The 20885-nt window shown below is 40.0% G+C and overlaps 1 protein-coding gene across 2 annotated transcripts in view; it reads right to left on the reverse strand.

Annotated features, from left to right (window-relative positions):
• The window catches only part of WDR44 (WD repeat domain 44), a 103138-nt gene that overhangs the window by 21283 nt on the left and 60970 nt on the right, over positions 1–20885 (reverse strand). For both annotated transcript variants that reach the window (XM_060183098.1, XM_007530394.3), the window contains 7 exons: positions 20659–20754; positions 16092–16228; positions 13813–13896; positions 12196–12302; positions 10399–10550; positions 7675–7813; positions 5003–5067 (listed from right to left, as the gene is read on the reverse strand). In XM_060183098.1, coding sequence (XP_060039081.1) covers positions 5003–5067; positions 7675–7813; positions 10399–10550; positions 12196–12302; positions 13813–13896; positions 16092–16228; positions 20659–20754 — 780 coding nt within the window. The remainder of the gene's footprint in view (positions 1–5002; positions 5068–7674; positions 7814–10398; positions 10551–12195; positions 12303–13812; positions 13897–16091; positions 16229–20658; positions 20755–20885) is intronic.

A 20885-nucleotide genomic window follows, 5' to 3' on the forward strand; every position in this document is an offset into this window, starting at 1 on the left:
CCCCAAAACCACCACCTGGGGGGACAGGCAGTGGCACACCTGGTTATGTGCACACATATTACAGTGTGCAAGGACACAGGTTTAAGCCCCTGGCTCCCACCTGCAGGGGGAAAACTTCATGACTGGTGAAGCAGGGCTGCAGGTGTCTCTCTGTTTCTCTCCCTATCTCCTCCTCCCCTCTAAATTTCTTTGTCTCTATCAATTAATTAATTAATTAATTAATTAAAAATAACACCACCTAGGCCCAGTTCCACCTCTCAAAGCTCAATTCCTTACCTCAGGCCTCTTAAACCCCACTCTGTCATCCCACCCTCTTCCCCTGACAATAAGCCACAACTAGGAAGAAACTTTAGTGGGGCCAGCCAGGGATAGGCTGAAAGCTATAAATTGTATGGAAATCACAGCAACAATTTGGTGGCTTGAAAGCAGCCACCATGGAACTCACTTTCCTTAGCAACAGACTCTGGGGGTGGGGTTCAGGAAAAGGACTCCATTTACTCCCAGAGTCTATTCTACCACCAGTGTAATATACCTATCATCTCAAACTCCTGGTTTGCTGGAATTGCTTTGCTGTAGCCTTGGTTGGCTACTTGTGACTGTGAATCCCTGGTCAGCACCAAAGTCTATTCAAACACAGACTCCAGATTCAGGTCCTCACAGAGAATCAAGCATAATGGAAACACAGAGAAAAATCATCAACAATGATGGAACAAGACAGCATAAACTTCCTAAGGAAGACTGAAAAGTTATGGACTTTAAAAGATGCTCACCAAAATGAGAAGTTCTCTGGAAGAACATATGCAACAAAGTCAGAGCAAGTGTGAGAGAAAATATGAAGGAAGCTATAACAGAAGACAGAGATAAAGAATGCAGTAGCTTAAAAATTATAGTAGAGGGAGGGGACCACTAGCTAAAAGTTGAAATCCAAAGGTCCAAGTGCGAATTGGAGGACAGAATAGAGGAAGCAATCTTAAAAAAAAGCAACAAAAATAAAAGAACTAAAATAAAGGAAGAGAATACAGGAATGTTATGTGACAGACATATCAAGAGGAACAAGACCCGCATCATAGGGGTGCCAGGAGGAGGACAGAGAAAGGGATAGAATATTGAGAAGAGGGGGTCGGGCGGTGGCGCAGTGGGTTGAGCGCATGTGGCGCAAAGCGCAGGGACCAGCGTAAGGATCCCGGTTCAAGCCCACGGCTCCCCACCTGCAGGGGAGTCGCTTCACAGGTGGTGAAGCAGGTCTGCAGGTGTCTGTCTTTCTCTCCCCTCTCTGACTTCCCCTCCTCTCTTCATTTCTCTCTGTCCTATCCAACAATGAACAACATCAGCAATGGCAATAATAATAACCACAACGAGGCTAAAACAGCAAGGGCAACAAAAGGGGGGAAATGGCCTCCAGGAGTGGTGGATTCATGGTGCAGGCACTGAGCCCAGCAATAACCCTGGAGGAAAAAAAAAAGAATATTGAAAAGATTAGTTAGGAGTTTCCCCAAGTTGAAGGAGATAGATAGATCCTCAGATCCAGGAAGTTGTAAGTGCTCCAAGAAAAATAAATCTAAAGCTAAGCTCAGACAAGGACATAAATAATTGAAATGGTAAAGAGCAAATATAAAGAGAAAAGCAGAGTCATACAGAACAGATTCTTCATAAGATTATCAACTGATTTCTCAACGGAAGCTCTAATGGCCAGGAAGGACTGGTAGGGCATATTCAAAGTTTTCAATGGTTAAGAGTCCCCACCCAAGAATACTCTACTGAGCTAGGTTATTACTCAGGTTGAAGGAGAGATGAAGAGCTTTCAAGATAAGCAACGGTTAAAGCAACTCACTACTACTAAACTGGTGCCTTACAAGGAATAAAGAGACTTTTATATAGAATGATCCCACCCATAAGGGGTCAATGGGGAAAACAAAGCAAGGGAATGGGCAAACTCAAATGAAGACAGAAGTTTGGATTCAGACAAGCAATAGTTAAAGGAATTCTTAATTCCTTTAACTGTTCATCACTTAACCAGCTTTACAAGAAGTGCTAATGGATTTATATAAAAAGAAAATACTGAATGCTGCCACCCCCCATCATAAGGAGGAAAGAAACTGTAATCAAGTCAATGAAGATAATGTTGGACTCAGACTGTAGAACTGAGGTTAACCAGAGGGGGCTTGGAGGGCAGCTGAGTGGGGGGGGGGGATACAAGAGAAGAGGGAGGTTCAATAGACTTGGTGGGGGGCAAAGGCTAGTGACATTTTAAAGTAGTGAGATTTTTGTATTTCTAAAATCTTATAGTCCTGTAAACCGAAGTTAACTCAAAAACAAACCCATTATTGGAGCAAGAACAAAATCACTCAATCTGCTAACATTTCAATTCAATTTTCAACCTTCCAATTCTTAAAAACACAGCTGTAATCAAATTGGACAGAGAATTTGATATCTTTTTATTATACCCTAAGTATTTTCTATATCCTGCTCTTTGGAAACATTTAGTGGATATATACTATGGATACATCATTTAATCATTCTCCATTTGGTGATCATTTACACAGTTGCAAATTTTTGTGTCTGAAACATGAAACTTTATCCCTACTTGACTATTTGCTTAATCATTTTTGTGTGTGTTGGCAATTAAACTCTGGGTCTTGTACAACCAAAGCACAAACTGTACTACTAAATGAACATGGTCTCTATTTGTCCTTATAGAAAAGAGTATATATTGGGTCAAAAGATTTGATAGTTTCTCTGTGCTGTGGTGTACTTCTTCATCTATAAAACAGGGTTGGTTCTTAACAGTACTTCGCAACTGTGCAGGGCTATTTTGAGGTTAAATGAGAAAAGCCACAGAAATGTCCTTAGTAAAGGACGTGGCACACAACAAGCACTCATAAAATATTATCTGTTCTTACAGAACTTGATATGCTATACAGTTTGTGCTTTTAACAAAGTATGGGCAAAGTGCCATGGGAACAGTGAGAAAGCACAATAAGCAATTGCATCGGGATAAGCAAGAAGTGCTTTAGAGAGGAAACTTAAAACTTAAAGTGAATTTTCCAGGTGAATGGGGGGGTCATATTTAAAAATACACGGAATTAAAAAAAAAAAGCTCACATTTTTGTTGGAGTAACAGTGAACGAAGTAGTTCAAAACATAAGGCTTGTGAGAGGGAAGGGTTGGAAATAATGCGAGTTGAGGCCAGGAAGCTCTCTGAAAAAACATGAGTCAAGCTAAGGAATTTGAATTTAATTCTATATAGAAAAAATGACAGCCAAAAAAAGGAGTGCTTAAACAGGAGAGTAACATGATTAGATTTGTTTTATAGAAAAGCAATTTTGCTGGCAGTATGAATACAAGAATGGAATCTGGGAGAACAGCTATAAACATCCAGGTGAGATATAAAGACCAGGATTACAGCAGAGGAAATCAAAGGAATGGCTAGATTCCAAAGACGTTTCTGAAATCAAGTGGGCAGGGTTCAGTAAATGAACAGACACTGAGGGGAGAGAAAGGAGAAAAAACTAACCACAGTTTTTAACTCAGGAGATAGTAATGGGTGTTAAATGACATTAGGCACGTTGCCAAAGGAGTAGTTTCCTCAGGAAAATGACGCTTCATTCTGCTTTGGACATGATCACATCATTGCTGATGTCCGTTATCTCCACAGCCTCCACAGACATACATGGTGAGCCGGGGTCTCAAACCGGGATCCTTGTGCTTTGCGACACGTGCACTTGATCTGCTGCGCTACCCCGACTCCCCAGGGTTTTTTTTTATTAATCTTTATTTATTTATTGGATAGAGACAGCCAGAAATCGAGAGGGGAGGGTGTGATAGAGAGGGAGAGACAGAGAGAGGCACCTGCAGCACTGCTTCACCATTCACAAAGCTTTCCCCCCTTCAGGTGAGGAGTCTGGGGCTCGAACATCTGGGTCTTTGTACATTGTAACCTGTGCGCTCAACCAGGTATGCCACCACCCAGATCCCTGGGAGTTCAGTTTTTTTTTTTTAAAGATATACTTCATTTATTACACTGTATGTGGTGCTAGGGCTTAAAACTAGGGCTGGGAGTCAGGCTGTAGCGCAGCATGTTAAGTGCATGTGGTGCGAAGCGCAAGGACCAGCATAAGGATCCCGGTTGGAGCCCCTGGCTCCCCACCTGCAGGGGAGTCGCTTCACAGGTGGTGAAGCAGGTCTGCAGGTGTCTATCTTTCTCTCCCCGTCTCCCCTTCCTCTCTCCATTTCTCTGTCCTATCCAACGACATCTATAACAACAACAATAATAACTACAACAATAAAAAAAACAAGGGCAACAAAAGGGAATGAATAAATGAATAAGTATTTAAAAATAAAGCTACTGAAGAGAAACAAGAACCATGTACATAAAGCCAATTCAGGGCTGGTGAGAACTGAGAATAGTTAAGGACAGAACAGTAAGAAACAGTAACATATAGGGGGATGTTAGAGGAAACATTTTTCATTTTCCTTATTCAGCTACCTAATAGTATTTTTCTAATAGCTATCGTAGATTTTAGGAGAGGAGATTTCATTTTATTTTTATATATATATATACTAGTGCTTGGTAGTTTAAGTAATATCACCCACTACTGACAATCTTTGTTATTTATTGATTTATTTATTTTTAGGATTATCTATTTTTTAATATTTATTTATAAAATGGAAACATTGACAAGACCATAGGATAAGAGGGGCACAACTCTACACAATTCCCACCACCAGAATTCCACATCCCATCCCCTCCCCTGATAAGATTTCCCATTCTTTATCCCTCTGGGAGTTTTAGAAGACCAAAGCACTCCCCAGTTCTGGCATTTGGGTGTGCCTGGGATTGAACCTACAACCTCCGGCACTCCATGCAGGTAAATCCTGTGTTCTGCTGCTGAAGAGCTCTGGAGCACAACTCTTATTTCTGGTGAACAATGGAACACTTTATGATAAGCAAATCAAGTGACAGCAAGTAAGAATAAGATGGTAAGAATAAGACTGGACTTACTCCTGTATCTGTATCAGATTTTGATGAATTCAGACTTTCTTGAGAAGGTGAAGGGGAGACACGTCCTAAAAACAACAAAATAATTGTTAAAAAAAAAGTACATACACACAGACACACACACCAAAAACCAGCAATCAGGACACAGTAACACCTAATTACTAGTGTTTTTTTTTTCCTGGAGGATGGCATTGCCAGTGCTTCACCAGTCTGTACTGGCAGAGAGAGCGAGAAAGAGAGAGAGAGAGAGAGAGAGAGAGATGCAGAGATACCATAGCATCTAAACTTTCTCCACTGTTTAATTACTCCCATGCAGGGTACACGGGGGTTGGAACACAGATTGTGCACACGGCAAAGCTGGCACCCTCTCACTTGAGCTATCCTGCCCAATACTTAGTTATTAGCCAGCAAATGTAACATCCTTAAAAATATATTTTCTCGGACAGTAGCACAGCGGGTTAAGTGCATGTGGCTCGAAGCGCAAGGATGAGAGTAAGCTTGCTTCTTGGTTTGAGCCCCCGGCTCCCCACCTACAGGGGAGTCGCTTCACAGACGGTTCCCCCTCTCTGTCTTCCCCTCCTCTCAATTTTTCTCTGTCCTATCCAACAACAGCAACAACACCAATAGTAATAACCAGAACAATGATAAAACAACAAGGGCAACAAAAGGGGGAAAAATGGTCTCCAGAGCAGTGGATTCCTGGTGCAGGCACTGAGCCAAGGCAATAACCTTGGAGGCAAATATATATATATATATATATATATATATATATATATATATATATATGTGAAGTGTAACTTTTTGAACACCGAAACACTTGTTTTAGTCGTTTTAATATAGAACCTTTATAAAATGGCTACACCATTTCCCTAATTTGATGCTTAATAATGGACTGCTAAGTCCCCATTATTTAGAGTAAATGTGTTCTTATCAATTATATGACAAGGAGAAACACAATTGTCATCACAAATACAAAATGAACAAAGGGGTTGAAAGACTCGTGGGCCACTGAAAATAGTCTTTCTGTTCTAGTAAGGGCAACAGAAGAAAAGGTAAACAGCTAGGATTAGAAAGACCCACCATTGGGGCTAGGTGGCGGCACACTTGGTTGAGTGCATGAACTACAATATGCAAGGACCAGGGTTCGAGCCCCCAGTCTCCACCTGCAGGGGGAAAGCTTTGTGAGTGGTGAAGCAGTGCTGAAGGTGTCTCTCTGTCTCTATCAGCCTCTTCCCTCTCGATTTTTGGCTGTCTCTATCCAATAAATAAAGATAATTTAAAAAAGAAAGAAAAACCCACCATATAGTAAAACAGTTGAACTTTTTTCAACTCTTTTTCCATCTTCTATTATATCTATCTATACATACCTCTCTCTCTCTCTCTCTCTCTCTCTATATATATATATATATATATATATATATATATATATATATATATAATAGTGCAAACAGAATTCAGTAGGGCCTCATGTGTCAATTTAATGGATCTTTCTACACCTATCTATATGTTCTCCAAAATGGTATTTTGACTATAGACTTCCTATTCATGGCCATCTCTGTTCTCTTTTCTGCTGTTAACTTTTTGTTTTCAGCTTTAGTTGACCAGAGGTAGTGGTGGAGAGAGGATGGGCTTATGGAGAAAATGTACTGCAATTAAAAAATTACAAGAAGGAGGTCGGGCAGTAGCGCAATGGATTAAATGCACATGGTGCAAAGCGCCAGGACCAATGTAAGAATCCTGGTTTGAGCCCTGGCGGCACCCAACCTGCGGGGGGGGGGGTGTCTCTCTCCCCCCCTGCTGTCTATCTAACAACGACATCAATAACAGCAATACTAAACACCACACCAATAAAACAACAGGTCAACAAAAGGGGAAAAAATAGCCTCCAGGAACAGGCAGAACCCCAGCAATAACCCTGGAGGCAAAAAAAAAAAAAAAAAAAAGAAAAAGAAAAGAAAAAAATCACAAGTAAAAAAGTTCCATATATGTAAAGCTCCAATTTACATCAATCTGACATGTTCTGATAATTTACCATTCTACAGAGATGGGGGGGGGTGGTCATTAGTGATACTTCACTGCTCTGGACTGACTTTTTCAGATATAGAGATAGATTGATAGACAGGGACACAAAGAGAAAGTCACCACAGTACCAAAGCTTCCTCCAATGCAGTGATGGCAAAGCAGGTTCACTGTCTACGTGAACTATTTTGCTGGTCTTCAATTTATTTTACTGAGTCGTAATCATTAGGTATGTACCTTGGACTCTCGGGTTTTTCTCTTTTCTCTGCACATATTTCCACTGATGTATGTTTCCTGATCATTCTCTACTTATTTGGTACATGTATTGTTATTTTTGCTCTTTTTTCTAGGTGAATTAGAAATTTCATTTTCACTGTGGACAGAACTGAAAGTGCCAATGGTTGGGTCTCAATAACTGATGAAAGTACTTTTGCATTATTCCTAAAAAGGGAGAAAGTCAAAAGCTTTCGGGTGGCTTTCATCACCTGGTTTAGAAGCTTTTTGAAGTCGACTTCTACCTGACAATTAGGTTTGTGGTTACTAATGGGAGGTAGTGGCTGCTGCAAATGAGGACCAGAGGAAAAAAGCATTACAGACATGTAAAAATTCCACATTATCTCTAGATATTGAGAGCCCAGGAGTATGTGAAAAAATACCTTCAGTATTATATTTTATCCGCATATTATTGAAATAGTCAAAAGCATTTTTTAAAGCCCATATTCTCACTACATTGTCTTGTCCAGCTGAGGCAAGTAGTCGACCACAGTGAGAAAACTTCATAGTCCAAACAGCTCCCTATAAAAACAAAGTTCAAAATCATTACTTAAAAAAAAAAAAAAGTTGAGATACTACTTTGAAAACAAAATGAAAAAGTATGCTGAATTATTCCTACGGAGATAATGCTCACATCACTAACACCACTTCAGTGGCGTTTTAATTACAAAAAGATGAATTTGCAGGGGAAAGACTTGTGAAGATAGCCTCAGGCCCAGGTGACAGCTCACCTACTAGAAGAACACACACTTTACTTGGAGCCTCAGTACCAAATGCCAGGGATGACCCCGGGAGAGCTAAGTGGATGGTGGAGTACGGCTGTGGTGTCTCTCCTCACAGGAAGTCGGGTCAGGGAGGCTGCTCTGTAATGTCACAAATGCATGAAGCCCTTGTCTTATTCCCTGGTGCCACAGCTGCAGTTTTCTATAATCTCACAATTTTAAGATCTCAAACCTTGTCCATGTATTGGTGGGAATGAGAGTTCTGAGATGGCCAAAAATCTCCAATGTAAAAATACAAGTTGTAGTTCACGAACTCAAGCTCCTAGCTGAACATAGGGGGTTAGAGGTAGGAGGGGGCAGAGTTCTCAGCATAGCACTGGCAACTCTTGACTAGGGCTGAAGGATGTGTAAGGCTTACTTAACAAGGAGAAGGAGCTTCATACTACTTTGAGAATCAGAAGTGTTATGGGGGTGGGGTAGATAGCATAATGGTTATGCAGAGACTGTCATGCCTGAGCTCCAAAGTCCCAGGTTCAATCCCTTGCACCACCATAAACTAGAGCTGAGCAGTGCTCTGGTGGGAAAAAAAAAAAGTGTTATGGGGCAGGAGTAGATAGCATAATGGTTATGTAACTGTTTGCATAACTCTCATGCCTGGGGCTCCAAAGTCCCAGGTTCAATCCCCTGCATCACAATAAGCCAGAACTGAGCAGTGCTCTGGTGGGGAAAAAAAAAAAAAAAAGGGGTTATGGAAGGGTACAGTCGCATCCTGTTTTTCTCACAGAAACAAGGTTTCACAGTCTATGGACAGATTTTGTAGACAGAGACTAAAAACAGTGGGAAAAATATAGGTGGGTGAGTGGATGGGTGGGGCTGAAGGCGAGTATTCAAAGACTGAATTTTTAAGTTGAAAAGGCCAAGTCCTATTATGACACGTACTACAGGTACTATCATAAAACACATCTGTGCAGATCAAAAGATAAGCCAACTGTTCATTTGCTGCAACACTAGTTTACATAAAACCTCAAGCATATTAAGAAAACTATAATTTGGAGTCCATCACCCTGAGATTTTAAAGCAGGAATAATGAAAGATAATCAATACAACACCAGACAATTTATTAGCATCTTCAAGGAAGTCACTATCATCAATTCAAACAGTTCAGGTGTCGATTTGCATTCTAATCAGGCTGCCATCTTATATGTTATGATTGCTTACTCCCAGTTACGCTGACTTTAACATTTAAAATCTACCTACACAGATCCCCTCATCAAGAGTCAACAGAACCATTTATTCTGGTTTGAGTTTAACAATATCTTCCCTGTACTACTGACATTTTCGGGGGGGGAGAAGAAATACAATACAAATACAAATTTGCAATACAAATTGTGTACTTTATATATCTACTCTGGAACACTGTTCATTTTCTGATGAGACCACAACTTAGCTGGCTATCAGTGGTGTCAGGGACCAAACCTGGGAATCTGAGTCTAAGTCCTTTGCACAACTACTGTGCTATCTTTCCAAGATCCCTGTACTCTGGGACATTCTGACTCTGATAAGAGAAACCTTATACCTTTACTTCTCTGCTTGTTTGTGTTGTGTATTTACAAGCTATCTTAAGATTCTTATAAATCCATGTAAATTATTTAAAGTTTACAGGGGACTATAAAGGGGTGCCAGAGATCAAACCCAGGGCCCATAAAATGTGTGGCATGTGCTCTACCACTGAGTTATGTCCCCAATCCCTACAGGGGTGGGCCATTTTCAACATTTTTCAGAGTAACAGGTTAACTTTCTTTTTTAAAATTTGTATTTATTATGTAATTCCCCCTCTTTTGTTGCCCTTGTTGTTTGTTGTTGTTATAATTGTTGTTATCATAGCTGTCATCGTTGTTGGATAGGACAGAGAGAAATGGAGAGAGGAGGGGAAGACAGAGAGGGGGAGAGAAAGACACCTACAGACCTGCTTTACCGCCTGTGAAGGGGACCCTCTGCAGTTAGGGAGCCAGGGGCTCGAACCTGGATCCTTACGCCGGTCTTTGCAGCTTTGGCCACCTGTGTTTAACCTGCTGCGCCACCACCCAGCTTCAACAGGTAACTTTCTGATGGCTTTAAGCTTTGGTACATTGGTACAGCTTTCCTAATGACAGAGGTCTAGAGTTTACTTATTCAACAACTCTCTTCTTGAATAACAATTCAGAGAAAGACTCCACATTATCTAGTCATTAAATTCTACTCGTCCACTCCTCTTGAGGCAGGCTCACAAATTAGATATGTCAGAGGTCAGCTTTATAGAAGCCAAAGTAATTTTTCTCAATGAAAACATATCAGTCCTGAATTTTTTTTTCCAAAAAAAAAAAAAAAAAAAAAAAGGTTGCTTACCATATGTTCACCACTAAGATCTTGCACCACTTTGATCTGATCAAAATCATAAGGTCCTTTGAAACCATGTGCTGCTTTGAATTTAACTGGTCTTGTGTATGGCATCCCTTCATCATCACTTGATGAAGGATCATCTTGGTCAGTATGAAACACTGAAGAGAAAAGCAATAGATCATCACTGGCTAATGTAGACACAGCTACTCTAGCATTTTTCTCTCCTTTTCTTTTTTTTTTTTTTTTACTTTACTATACCATCATATTTTCATATCCACTGATTATCAAAAGAAAGTTCATTAACCGGAAAAGCAAAATTTTGTATATAACTAAATAGAATGTTGATTAAGAGCATGGAGTCTGAGACCAAACTGGGTTCAAGTTGAGTTCTGCCATTTATATTTGTACAACTATAAGCTAAACTCTTGACTTTTCTGTGCCTCAACTTTCTCACCTATAGAATGGGACTATTGATGGTATACATTGTACAGGGTTTTTATGTAGACTACATGAGATAGTCTAGGTGAAAAGGCTTAGAACTATGGCTAGAACAGAACAAGAAATATAAAAGTGGTCATTAAGTAAAACACTTTAGTTTTAATAATGACAAACACAGTGGAGGCTAAGAAATGTGCAAACTTACTTAATCTTGAAAATATTTACAAATATTTAACAGCCTTAGAAAACAACTGATTATTGAACACTGTGCTACTACAGCTTTCTACATTATAAAATAGGTATAAAACTCATGTTTAAGATACATAAATAGGGCTAGAGAGATAGCTCAAAGGGTGAGGCACATGCCTTGCCATGTGCATGGTTCCGGTTTGAATCCCAGCATCATGTGGCAAGTGTTCCACACCAGAGGAAGCTCCATTGCCATGGCCTCTCTCACACATGTCCCCCCACCTCTCTCCCTCTCTCTTTCTCATGAAAAAGCAGGGGGTCGGGCGGTGGCGCAGTGGGTTAAGCGCATGTGGCGCAAAGCGCAGGGACCGGCGTAAGGATCTCGGTTCGAGCCCCCGGCTCCCCACCTGCAGGGGAGTCGCTTCACAGGCGGTGAAGCAGGTCTGCAGGTGTCTATCTTTCTCTCCCCTTCTCTGTCTTCCCCTCCTCTCTCCATTTCTCTCTGTCCTATCCAACAACAAATTGTGTCAACAAGGGCAATAATAATAACCACAACGAAGCTACAACAAGGGCAACAAAAGGGGGAAAAAATGGCCTCCAGGAGCGGTGGATTCATGGTGCAGGCACCGAGCCCAGCAATAACCCTGGAGGAGGAAAAAAAAAAAAAAGAAAAAGCATCCCAAGAGCGGTGAAAATGCCCTGGCTACACACACACAACACATGCACACAGATACATAAATTAATTTCCCATCCATATAGTTAAGTGGTAGAGTAACTTCTGATGTATTGAAATATTAAGATAATACTTAATACATTCTTTATTTTTATTTTTTGCCATGAGGGTTACTGCTGGGGCTCAGCATCTACATGACAACTCTATCACTGCTTCTAGTGGCTACTTTCTTTCCCCCCATCCTTTCTTTTTCTGACGGAGGTGGAGGGATGTAGATGGGGAACAGAGAGAAAGATATACGGAGACACCTGAAGCATGCAGGTGGGTACTGGAATCTTGAACCTACGTCCTCGCACATGGTAAAATGAGTGCTCTACTGAGTGTGCCATCGCCAGGCCCTGAAAGGTTTAACTTTCAGTAAAAGAGTACTCTTCTTATGAACTAAATGCTATTTTAGATTATTACAAATTAAGTATGCAGTTGAAATGTTCTGTTCCACTTACCTTCATCTCTAACACTTTTAACTTTATTTACAGCCCGTTCACCATATTCCTCAGCGAGGTGCTTTGCTCTTTTTACCGATTTTCCTAGGAACTTCTTTAGTTGTGTTCTTAAATTAAAAAAAAAAAAACAACACACACACACACAAACATTTCTTATTAACTCACCTAACTGTAAAGCTTCTTCAATAAGTCACAGATAAGTTAATTAATGGTAAGTGGCATCTGGGTATTTAAATATAATACAGTTAAACTGAACTTTCTCGGTAGATATTCCCAAATATAAGTATGCATTTCAATTTTCCATATATAGGACTTGCTGCTTTTTCTAAATATCAAATTTGAACTATTAAAAACTGACTTACTACTATTAAAAGCTGACTTACTACCATTTAACTCAGTTGTGTATCAAGCAAAATCTATTTGCCTACCACTGTGCTAGATATTTGCAGAAGAAAGAAAAGGGATCACAATCATTCTGTAGTATAGGATATTGTTTAATACTTAGCTTGGTTTTTAAAAATCTGAGGACAATTTATGATAATATATAATAAAGGATAAAGATGAACTTAGAGGCTACAGGAATCATTAAAATTGGGAAAGTGAAGAATTGGAGGGGGCTGGGGAGACAGCATAATAGTTACGCAAAAAGACTTTCATGCCCGAGACACAAAAGGTCCCAGGTTGAATCTCTGGTTAAAAAAAAGGGGGGGGAGCCAGGTGGTAGAGCAGCAGTTAAGTGCTCATGGTGTGAAGTACAAGGACCGGCATAAGGGTCCCGGTTCAAGCCCCAGGGTCCCCACCTGCAAGCATGTTGCTTCACAAGCAGTGAAGCATGTCTGCAGGTGTCTGTCTCTCCCCCCTTTCTGTCTTCCCCTCCTCTCCTGATTTCTCTCTGTCCTATCCAACAACAACAATAGAAATGGCAACAATGACAATAAAGGCAACAAAAAGGGAAAAAATAGCCTCCTGGAGCAGTGGATTCTTGGTACAGGCACCAAACCCCAGCAAAATAACCTGGAGGCAAAGACAAAACAAAACAAACAACAACAACAACAAAAAAAGGTGGGGGGGGGCTGGTGGTGGTACACCTGGTTGATCGCACGCTACAGTACACAAGGACCCAGGTTTAAGCCTCCAGTCCCCACCTGCAGGGGGAAAGCTTCACGAGTGGTAAAGTAGGGATGCAGCTATTTCTCTGTCTCTCTCCCTCCCAGTCACCCCCTTCCCTCTCAATTTCTGGCTGTCTCTATTCACTAAATAAATAAAGATAATAAAATAATTAACAAAAGAAAAAGAATTGGAGTAGTCCAGAAGAATGCCAAGTAGCTGGGGTTTATAAAGACAAATAGGATTTAGAGATGCAGAGAGAGGGAACAGGCACCTTGAAAGATAATAATATTATTCTAACTAAGATTTCTAGTGCCTACCATCAGGAAAACACTATACGTCATAAAAAAAGATAACCAACACAGTGTTAAAGAACTCATAATCTGTTTTGCTAGGGGGCTGGAAGTAGTAGTGGTGGACAGACACAAAAACTAGATAGAGTATAGATTTAATATATTTTTTAAGAAAAGCTTGACATGAAGAAAAGAAGATGTGCTGTCAATCACTCACGTTTTCTGTTTTAACCTTCCACCATCAGTATCAGTAGATTGAGACTGTAACTTCTCTTCATCGTCTGACTGTGCAGCATCAGTACTACAAGGAGGGAGAGGTCGTGTAAATAAGCCGCTTCCCTTTGCTTTGCAGAAATGTCTACGTGACTCTCTATATACGTTTAGCTAATCAGAGTGAGCATAAAAACACTGTTCCTGACGCTTTATGTAAATCACACACATTAAAGCTAAATAATGACTTGAGAAGCTAAAGACTTCAGAGATTGAAGCACAGTGAGTGGGTAGTCCCAATTGTGGAGCATGGGACTTAGATGCCAAAGGTTCCAGTTTGATCCCTGGCACCACATGTACCAGAATGGTGTTCTGTTTTTTCTCTATCATGTAAAGCTTTCACTCTTGCTTTGAAATGCAATAGAGTAAATTTTAAAAAATATTTTTTTAATTTATTAATGAGGAAGACAGGCGGAGAGAGAAAGAACCAGACATCACTCTGGCACATGTGCTGCTGGAGATGGAACTCAGGACCTCATGCTTGAGAGTCCAAAGCTTTATCACTGCGCCACCTCTTGGACTACAGAGTAAATCTTTTTAAAGGAGAGATTTAAAAATGGAGTATTTAGGAGCTGGGTGGTGGTATACTAATAGCGCCTACACATTTACCAGGCATGAAAATCTGAGTTCAAGTCTCTGCTCCCCACATGCAGAGGTTAAATTTCACTAATGGTAAAGCAACGCTATAGGTATCTCTCTTTTCACTCCCCCTCTTTCTCCCTATATCTCTATATCTCTATCAGATAAAGAAAGAACGGGGGGGGGGGGGCGGGCAGCCACCAGGAATGGTGGAGTCATCATGTAAGCACTGAGCCCCAGCAACAACCCTGGTTGGAAAATAACTACAAAACTATGGAGTGTATACAATATTTAATACATAAAGTATAGGTGAGTGTAATTTAGGAACTGAGAAAAACAATAAGCAAGGTTTTCTGCTTGGCAAAATGTGCTACAGAGTTAGGGCACCTTTTAAAATAACTCCATGGCTGCAGGTGTCTCTCTCTGTCTCTCTCCCTCTCTATCACCTCCTTCCCTCTTGATTTCTGGCTGTCTCTAGCCAATAAATAAATAAATATAAGAAAAAATTAAAAGAAAAGAAAAACAAAAACTTGGCTAAATCACTTCAAAGAAAATAGTAACTTCAACCTCTTCTTATCAGGGACATCATATGTTATGCTGAATAAAGAAGTTTTGCTTTCACAGAAATTCTTCTGTGGTCCAGGAGGTGGCGCAGTGTATAAAGCACTGGACTCTGAAGCATGAGGTCCTGAGCTCAATCCCCAGAAGCACATGTACCAGAATGATGTCTGGTTCTTTATCTCTCCTCCTATCTTTCTCATGAATAAATAAATTCTAAAAAAAAAATTCTTCCTTAGATTTAAAACATCTCACAGTAAAGTCAATCAATTTTCTGAAGTCATTTTCCTGTCACCATGAAGACAATATATTTATCAAATCTGTGATCTTTAATGCAAAATTCCAGAAGATGAGCTGTTCCTTCCACATGGTGTTCTAGCTTTAATATGCTTTTATGTTGTCTCTGGTATATTATACATCATTTTAAAGAAAAATTCGCTACTGCAGTATTTGAGAGATATATCATGTTTCCAAACAACTACATAGTCTTGAGAGAAGCAAGTTGAAAAATAATGTCTCTTTGAACGACAGGTTGGAAGAAAGGAAATTTAATGAGTCAAAGAGATAGCTCACCAGGTGGTGGGTATACAATGCCAGGCACCAAGGCCCAGGATGAACCCCAGCACCATATAAAAAGTGCCATGGCATTAACGGAAGATCTAGTACCGTGACATCTCCCTCCCTCCTTCCCTTCTCTCTCTCTCTCTGAAAAAGTGGCCCAAGAGTGGTGAAACTACACATATGTGAGGTCCCAGCTCCAGGAAAAAGACCAAAAAAAATTAAGACTGAATAAAGGCTGGGTGGTGGTGCAAATGGTTAAGTACATACACTCCAGTGAACAAGGCCCTGGGTTCAAGCCCCTGGTCCCCACCTGCAGAGGGCAAGCTTCATAAGCGGCAGAGCAATACACCAGGTAATCTCTTTCTCTCTCCGTCCCCCCTCAATTTCTCTCTGTTACTATCCATTAAATAAATAATAAATAAAGTGAATGAAACCACAGTAGGACTGTTCTAGTTCATAAACAGAAAAAAAAAAAAACCTTGCTTCTCTGTAATACCACAAATGATAAATAACAACATTAGACCATACCTTACATATTCCTTAGTTCTTCTCATGATGTGCAGGGTGAGGGGATTAATACCTGTTGGCAGCTTCTCTTCTGCAAGACTTAAAGGTATTTCTTCACCAGTGTCCAGGTTCTTAATCATTACACTGGCTAAGATTTCCTGAGACCAAAAATCATAAGAGAGCCTAGAATTTATTTTTTGAGTCCTCAAAGTCATTAAAAATGAAGCTAAAGACTTTCTAGATACATCCAATACTGTGCAAAAATAATCCTTAACATTTTAACAAGTTCCACATACTATAAAATGCATTCATTTAAAATATATACTTCAATGTACAGATGTGTAGAGCTGTTCAACCATTACCACCACCCTCAAAAAAAAAAAAAAAATCCCACACTATTAGCTGTTATACCCCAATTCACCTCTTCTTTCAGACCCTGGAGGCCACTAATAAATCTTTTTCTTCCTTTTTTATTATTTTTTATTTATAAAAAGGAAACACCGACAAAACCATAGGACAAGAGGGGTACAACTCCACACAGTTCCCACCACCAGAACTCTGTATCCCAACCCCTCCTGATGGCTTTCCTATTCTTTATCCCTCTGGGAGTATGGACCCAAGGTCATTGTCGGGTGTAGAAGGTGGAAGGTCTGGCTTCTGTAATTGCTTCCCTGCTGAACATGGGCATTGACATAGGTTTATGGTGGTGCCAGGGATTGGACGTGGAACCTAAGTTGCCTCAGGCATGAAAGTCTATTGTGTAAACCACCATGATATTTCCTTGACCCTGATAATATACCCTGTATCTATGGATCTATCTTTTCTAGACATTTTACATTTATTAAGCCATACAATATGTAAGTTTTTGGACTGCCTTCTTTGACTCAGCATCATGGTTTCAAGGTTCGTCCATGCTGTCACATGTATTAGAACCTCATTTTGTTTAAGTGATGAAAAATATTCCATGCAGATAGGTAAACAGAACACGTTATGCTTACTCCTGGATAACTGATGGATATCTCTGTTGTTTCCACAACTTGAGCTATTATGAACACTTGCATGCTTTCCTTTCTCTTCAGTTTGTAAGTAGGAAGGATTTGAGGGTAACGGAAAGTAAATGTTTAATATCTGACAAACTGTTTTCTGAAGTACATTTAAACAATGTGCTGTTTAAAAGGAACATAACTTAAGATTTTGTTTAAAACTGTTACCTGAATAAATTAGTCAACTGATATATACTACATTTTATAAGAAGTAGCAAGAAGGGGACTAGGTGGTGGTGTACCCAGTTCAGCGCACACATTACAGTGTGCAAGAACCTGGGTTCAAGTCCCTGGTCCCCACCTGTAGGGGGAAAGCTTTGCAAGTGGTGAAGTGGTGTTGCGGTGTCTCTCTGCCTCTCTCCCTCTCTATCATCCCCATCCCTCTTGATTTCTGGCTGTTTCTATCAAACAAAATAAAGATAATAAAAAATATATAAAATAAAAAAAGAAGTGGTCCGGGAGGTGGTGCAGTGGTAAAGCACTGGATTCTCAAGCATGAGGTCCCGAGTTCAATCCCCGGCAGCACATGTACCAGAGTGATGTCTGGTTCTTTCTCTCTCCTCCTATCTTTCTCATTAATAAATACATGCATTCTAAAAAAATTAAAATAAAAAAATTAGTAAGAAGTACTGAGTCTGTTAAACAGTACCTCATCTAACACGTCTGAAAACATGTACCTATTCTGTGAAGTTCTTTTAGAATCTCTTTTCCAATAACATAGGTTTGGCTTTCAATACATATGTGCCTTTTTAAATGTTTTAATTGGGGGGATTAATGGTTTACAATCAAAACAGTTGTTGACACGTGTAAAATTTCTCAGTTTTCTACAAAACACTCTTACCCCCCACCTAGATCCTCTACCACCATCATGCACCAGGATCTGAAAAGATCCCTAAATACAAACCCAGTCCAAGTTCTTCTTTCTGTTCCTCCCTTTTTCCTTTCTCTCTTTTTCTTTCTTTCCCTTTCTTTCTTTCCTTTCCCTTCCCTTTTTCCTTCCTTCCTCGTTCTTTTTCTCCCTTTCTCCTGCCACCAGGGTCACTGAGGCTCAGTGCTGGCACTACAAATCCACTGCTCCCAGCAGCCTTTTTTCTTCTTTTTTCTTTTTTTTGATAGTGAAAGAGAAATTAAGAGGTGAGGAGGAAGAGAGAAAAAAGAGACACCTGAAGGCAGACCCACTTCACCATTCATGAAGCTTCCCACCACAGGTGGGGAGTGGAGGCTTAAACCAGGGTCCCTGTGCATGGTAACATACATTATCCCCTACTCATCTCTTTTTCCCTGGTTTATCTCACTTAACATGAGTCCTTCAACCTACACCCAAGGTGAAGTGAAAAAGGTGAATTCATTCTTAATAGCTGAGTTGTGTTCCACAGTGTAAACATATCACAACTTTCTCAGCCACTCATCCGTTGTTGGGACATCTGTGTTGCTTCCACATTTTGGCTATTAAAAATTGCACTGCCACGAACATAGGTACACACAGATCTTTTTGGATGGGTATGTTTGGTTCCTTAAGATATATCCCCAGGAGAGGAATTGAAGAGTCATAGGGTAGGTCCACTTCTAGCCTTCTGAGAGTTCTCCAGACTGCTCTCCACAGGGGTGGGAACATTTTACATTCCCACCAGCAGTGCAGGAGGGTTCTCTGACCCTGCATCCTCTCCAGCATTTGTTGTTACTATCCTTTCTGATGTATGACATTCTCACAGGAGTGAAGTAGTATCTATCTCATTATTGTCTTCATTTGCATTTCTCTGACAATCTATGACTTGAAGCTTTTTTTCATGTCTGTTGGCCATTTGGACCTCTTTTTTGGGTGAATATTCTGTTCATAGCCTCTCCCTACTTTTGAATGGGGTCATTTGGTTTTTTTTGTTGTTGTTGTTGCTGAGTTTGATAAGATCTTTATATATTTTGGTTATTAGCTTTTTGTCTGATGTATGGTATGTAAAGATCTTCTCCCATTCTCTGTTTGAGTGATTTCTTTTGCTGTGAAAAAGCTTTTCATGGGCGAGTCGGGCAGTAGCGCAGTGGGTTAAGCACACATGGCACAAAGCACTAGGACCAGAGTAAGGATCCCAGTTACCCACCTGCAGGGGAGTCGCTTCACAGGTGGTGAAGCAGGTCTGCAGGTGTCTATCTTTCTCTCCCCCTGTCTTCCCCTCCTCTCTCCATTTCTCTCTGTCCTAACAATGACGACATCAATAACAACGATAACTACAACAATAATAAAAAAGACAACAAAGGCAACAAAAGGGAAAATAATAAAATAAAATTAAATTAAAAATTAAAAAAATTTTAAAAAAAAGAAAGAAAAAGCTTTTCATTTGATGTAGTCCCATTGGTTTATTTTTATTTTTGTCTTCCTTGGACTTTGACTTTTGTCATTGAAGATGTCTATAAAACTTAGATGGAAAAGAGTACTGCCAATATTATCCTCTAAGTATTTCATAGTTTCTGGTACAACATCCAAGTCCTTGATCCATCTGGAGTTTACTTTTGTGTGTGGTAAAATGTAGTGGTTCATTTTAATTCTCCTGCACATTTCCACCCAATTTCCCCAATACCATTTGTTGAAGAGGCTCTCCTTTCTCCATTTGAGCCCCTTTGTCTAAAATTAGATGTCCATAGGTGTGGGAGCTCAATTGCTGTAAAATATACATGGTACAGAATTTACATTTCAGTAAGATTTTCCCTTCCTTTAAAGATTAAAAAAAATGTGAGTACTCTCAACTTTGAGGTCTTATATTGTTAGATAATATTTATTATCATTATTATTATTACTATTATTATCATTATTATTATTTTATACCAGAGCACTGCTCAGCTCTGGCTTATGGTGGAGTGGGAAATTGAAAATGGGAGCTTTAGTGCCTCAGTTATGAAACTCTCCTTTATAACCATTATGTTATTTACCCAGCCCAACTCAACTTTACCCTGTACTTTATTTCTGAGCTACCTTCTTAACCCCACTTTAACCATTTTTTCCTCTCCTCCAGGATTATTGCTGGGGCTTGGTGCCTGCACTATGCATCCACTGCTCTTAGAGGCCATTTTTCCCATTTTGTTGCCCTTGTTGTTTTTATTGTTGTTGCAGTTATTGTTGTCATTGCTGGATAGGACAGAGAGAAATGGAGAGAGGAGGGGAAGACAGAGAGGGGGAGAGATAGACACCTGCAGACCTGCTTCACCATCTGTGAAGGGACTCCCCTGCAGGTGGGGAGCCGGGGGCTCAAACCGGGATCCTTATTCCGGTCCCTGCGCTTTGCACCATGTGCGCTTAACCCGCTGCTCACTGCAGCCCGACCTCCCACTTTAACCATTTTTATTTGTACACTGTGTTGCATGAAATACTGTGTTGTCGGAAAAAGTCATGACATACTTTTCTATGTTTTCCTATGCAAAACATGCCATGACTTTTCTGACAACCTAATACATTCACATTGACAAGCAACCATTCATGCCCAGAATTCTTCATCTTCCATGATGATTTTTTTAATATATATCTTATGTTTTTAAGAATACTTTAAATTGAATTATACCTCATCAGTAAGCTCTCTCCCAGAGTTGGATCTTGGTCTCTGAGGGCCCATAACTTCATCTGCTATTATCTGCCCATCAGATGTTTTTCCATTTTCCTGAAAATATAATTTTATAAAGAGAAAGTAGACAGTTTCTATAAATATTCAATTATTCATTACCATGCATAATTCTAACAAGTTCTCTAATTCAGATAATGGAACTCACTCAACATTAAAATGGAACACTC

The sequence above is a fragment of the Erinaceus europaeus genome, chromosome X (assembly GCF_950295315.1).
Source record: "Erinaceus europaeus chromosome X, mEriEur2.1, whole genome shotgun sequence".
In the NCBI taxonomy this organism is placed as follows: domain Eukaryota; kingdom Metazoa; phylum Chordata; class Mammalia; order Eulipotyphla; family Erinaceidae; genus Erinaceus; species Erinaceus europaeus.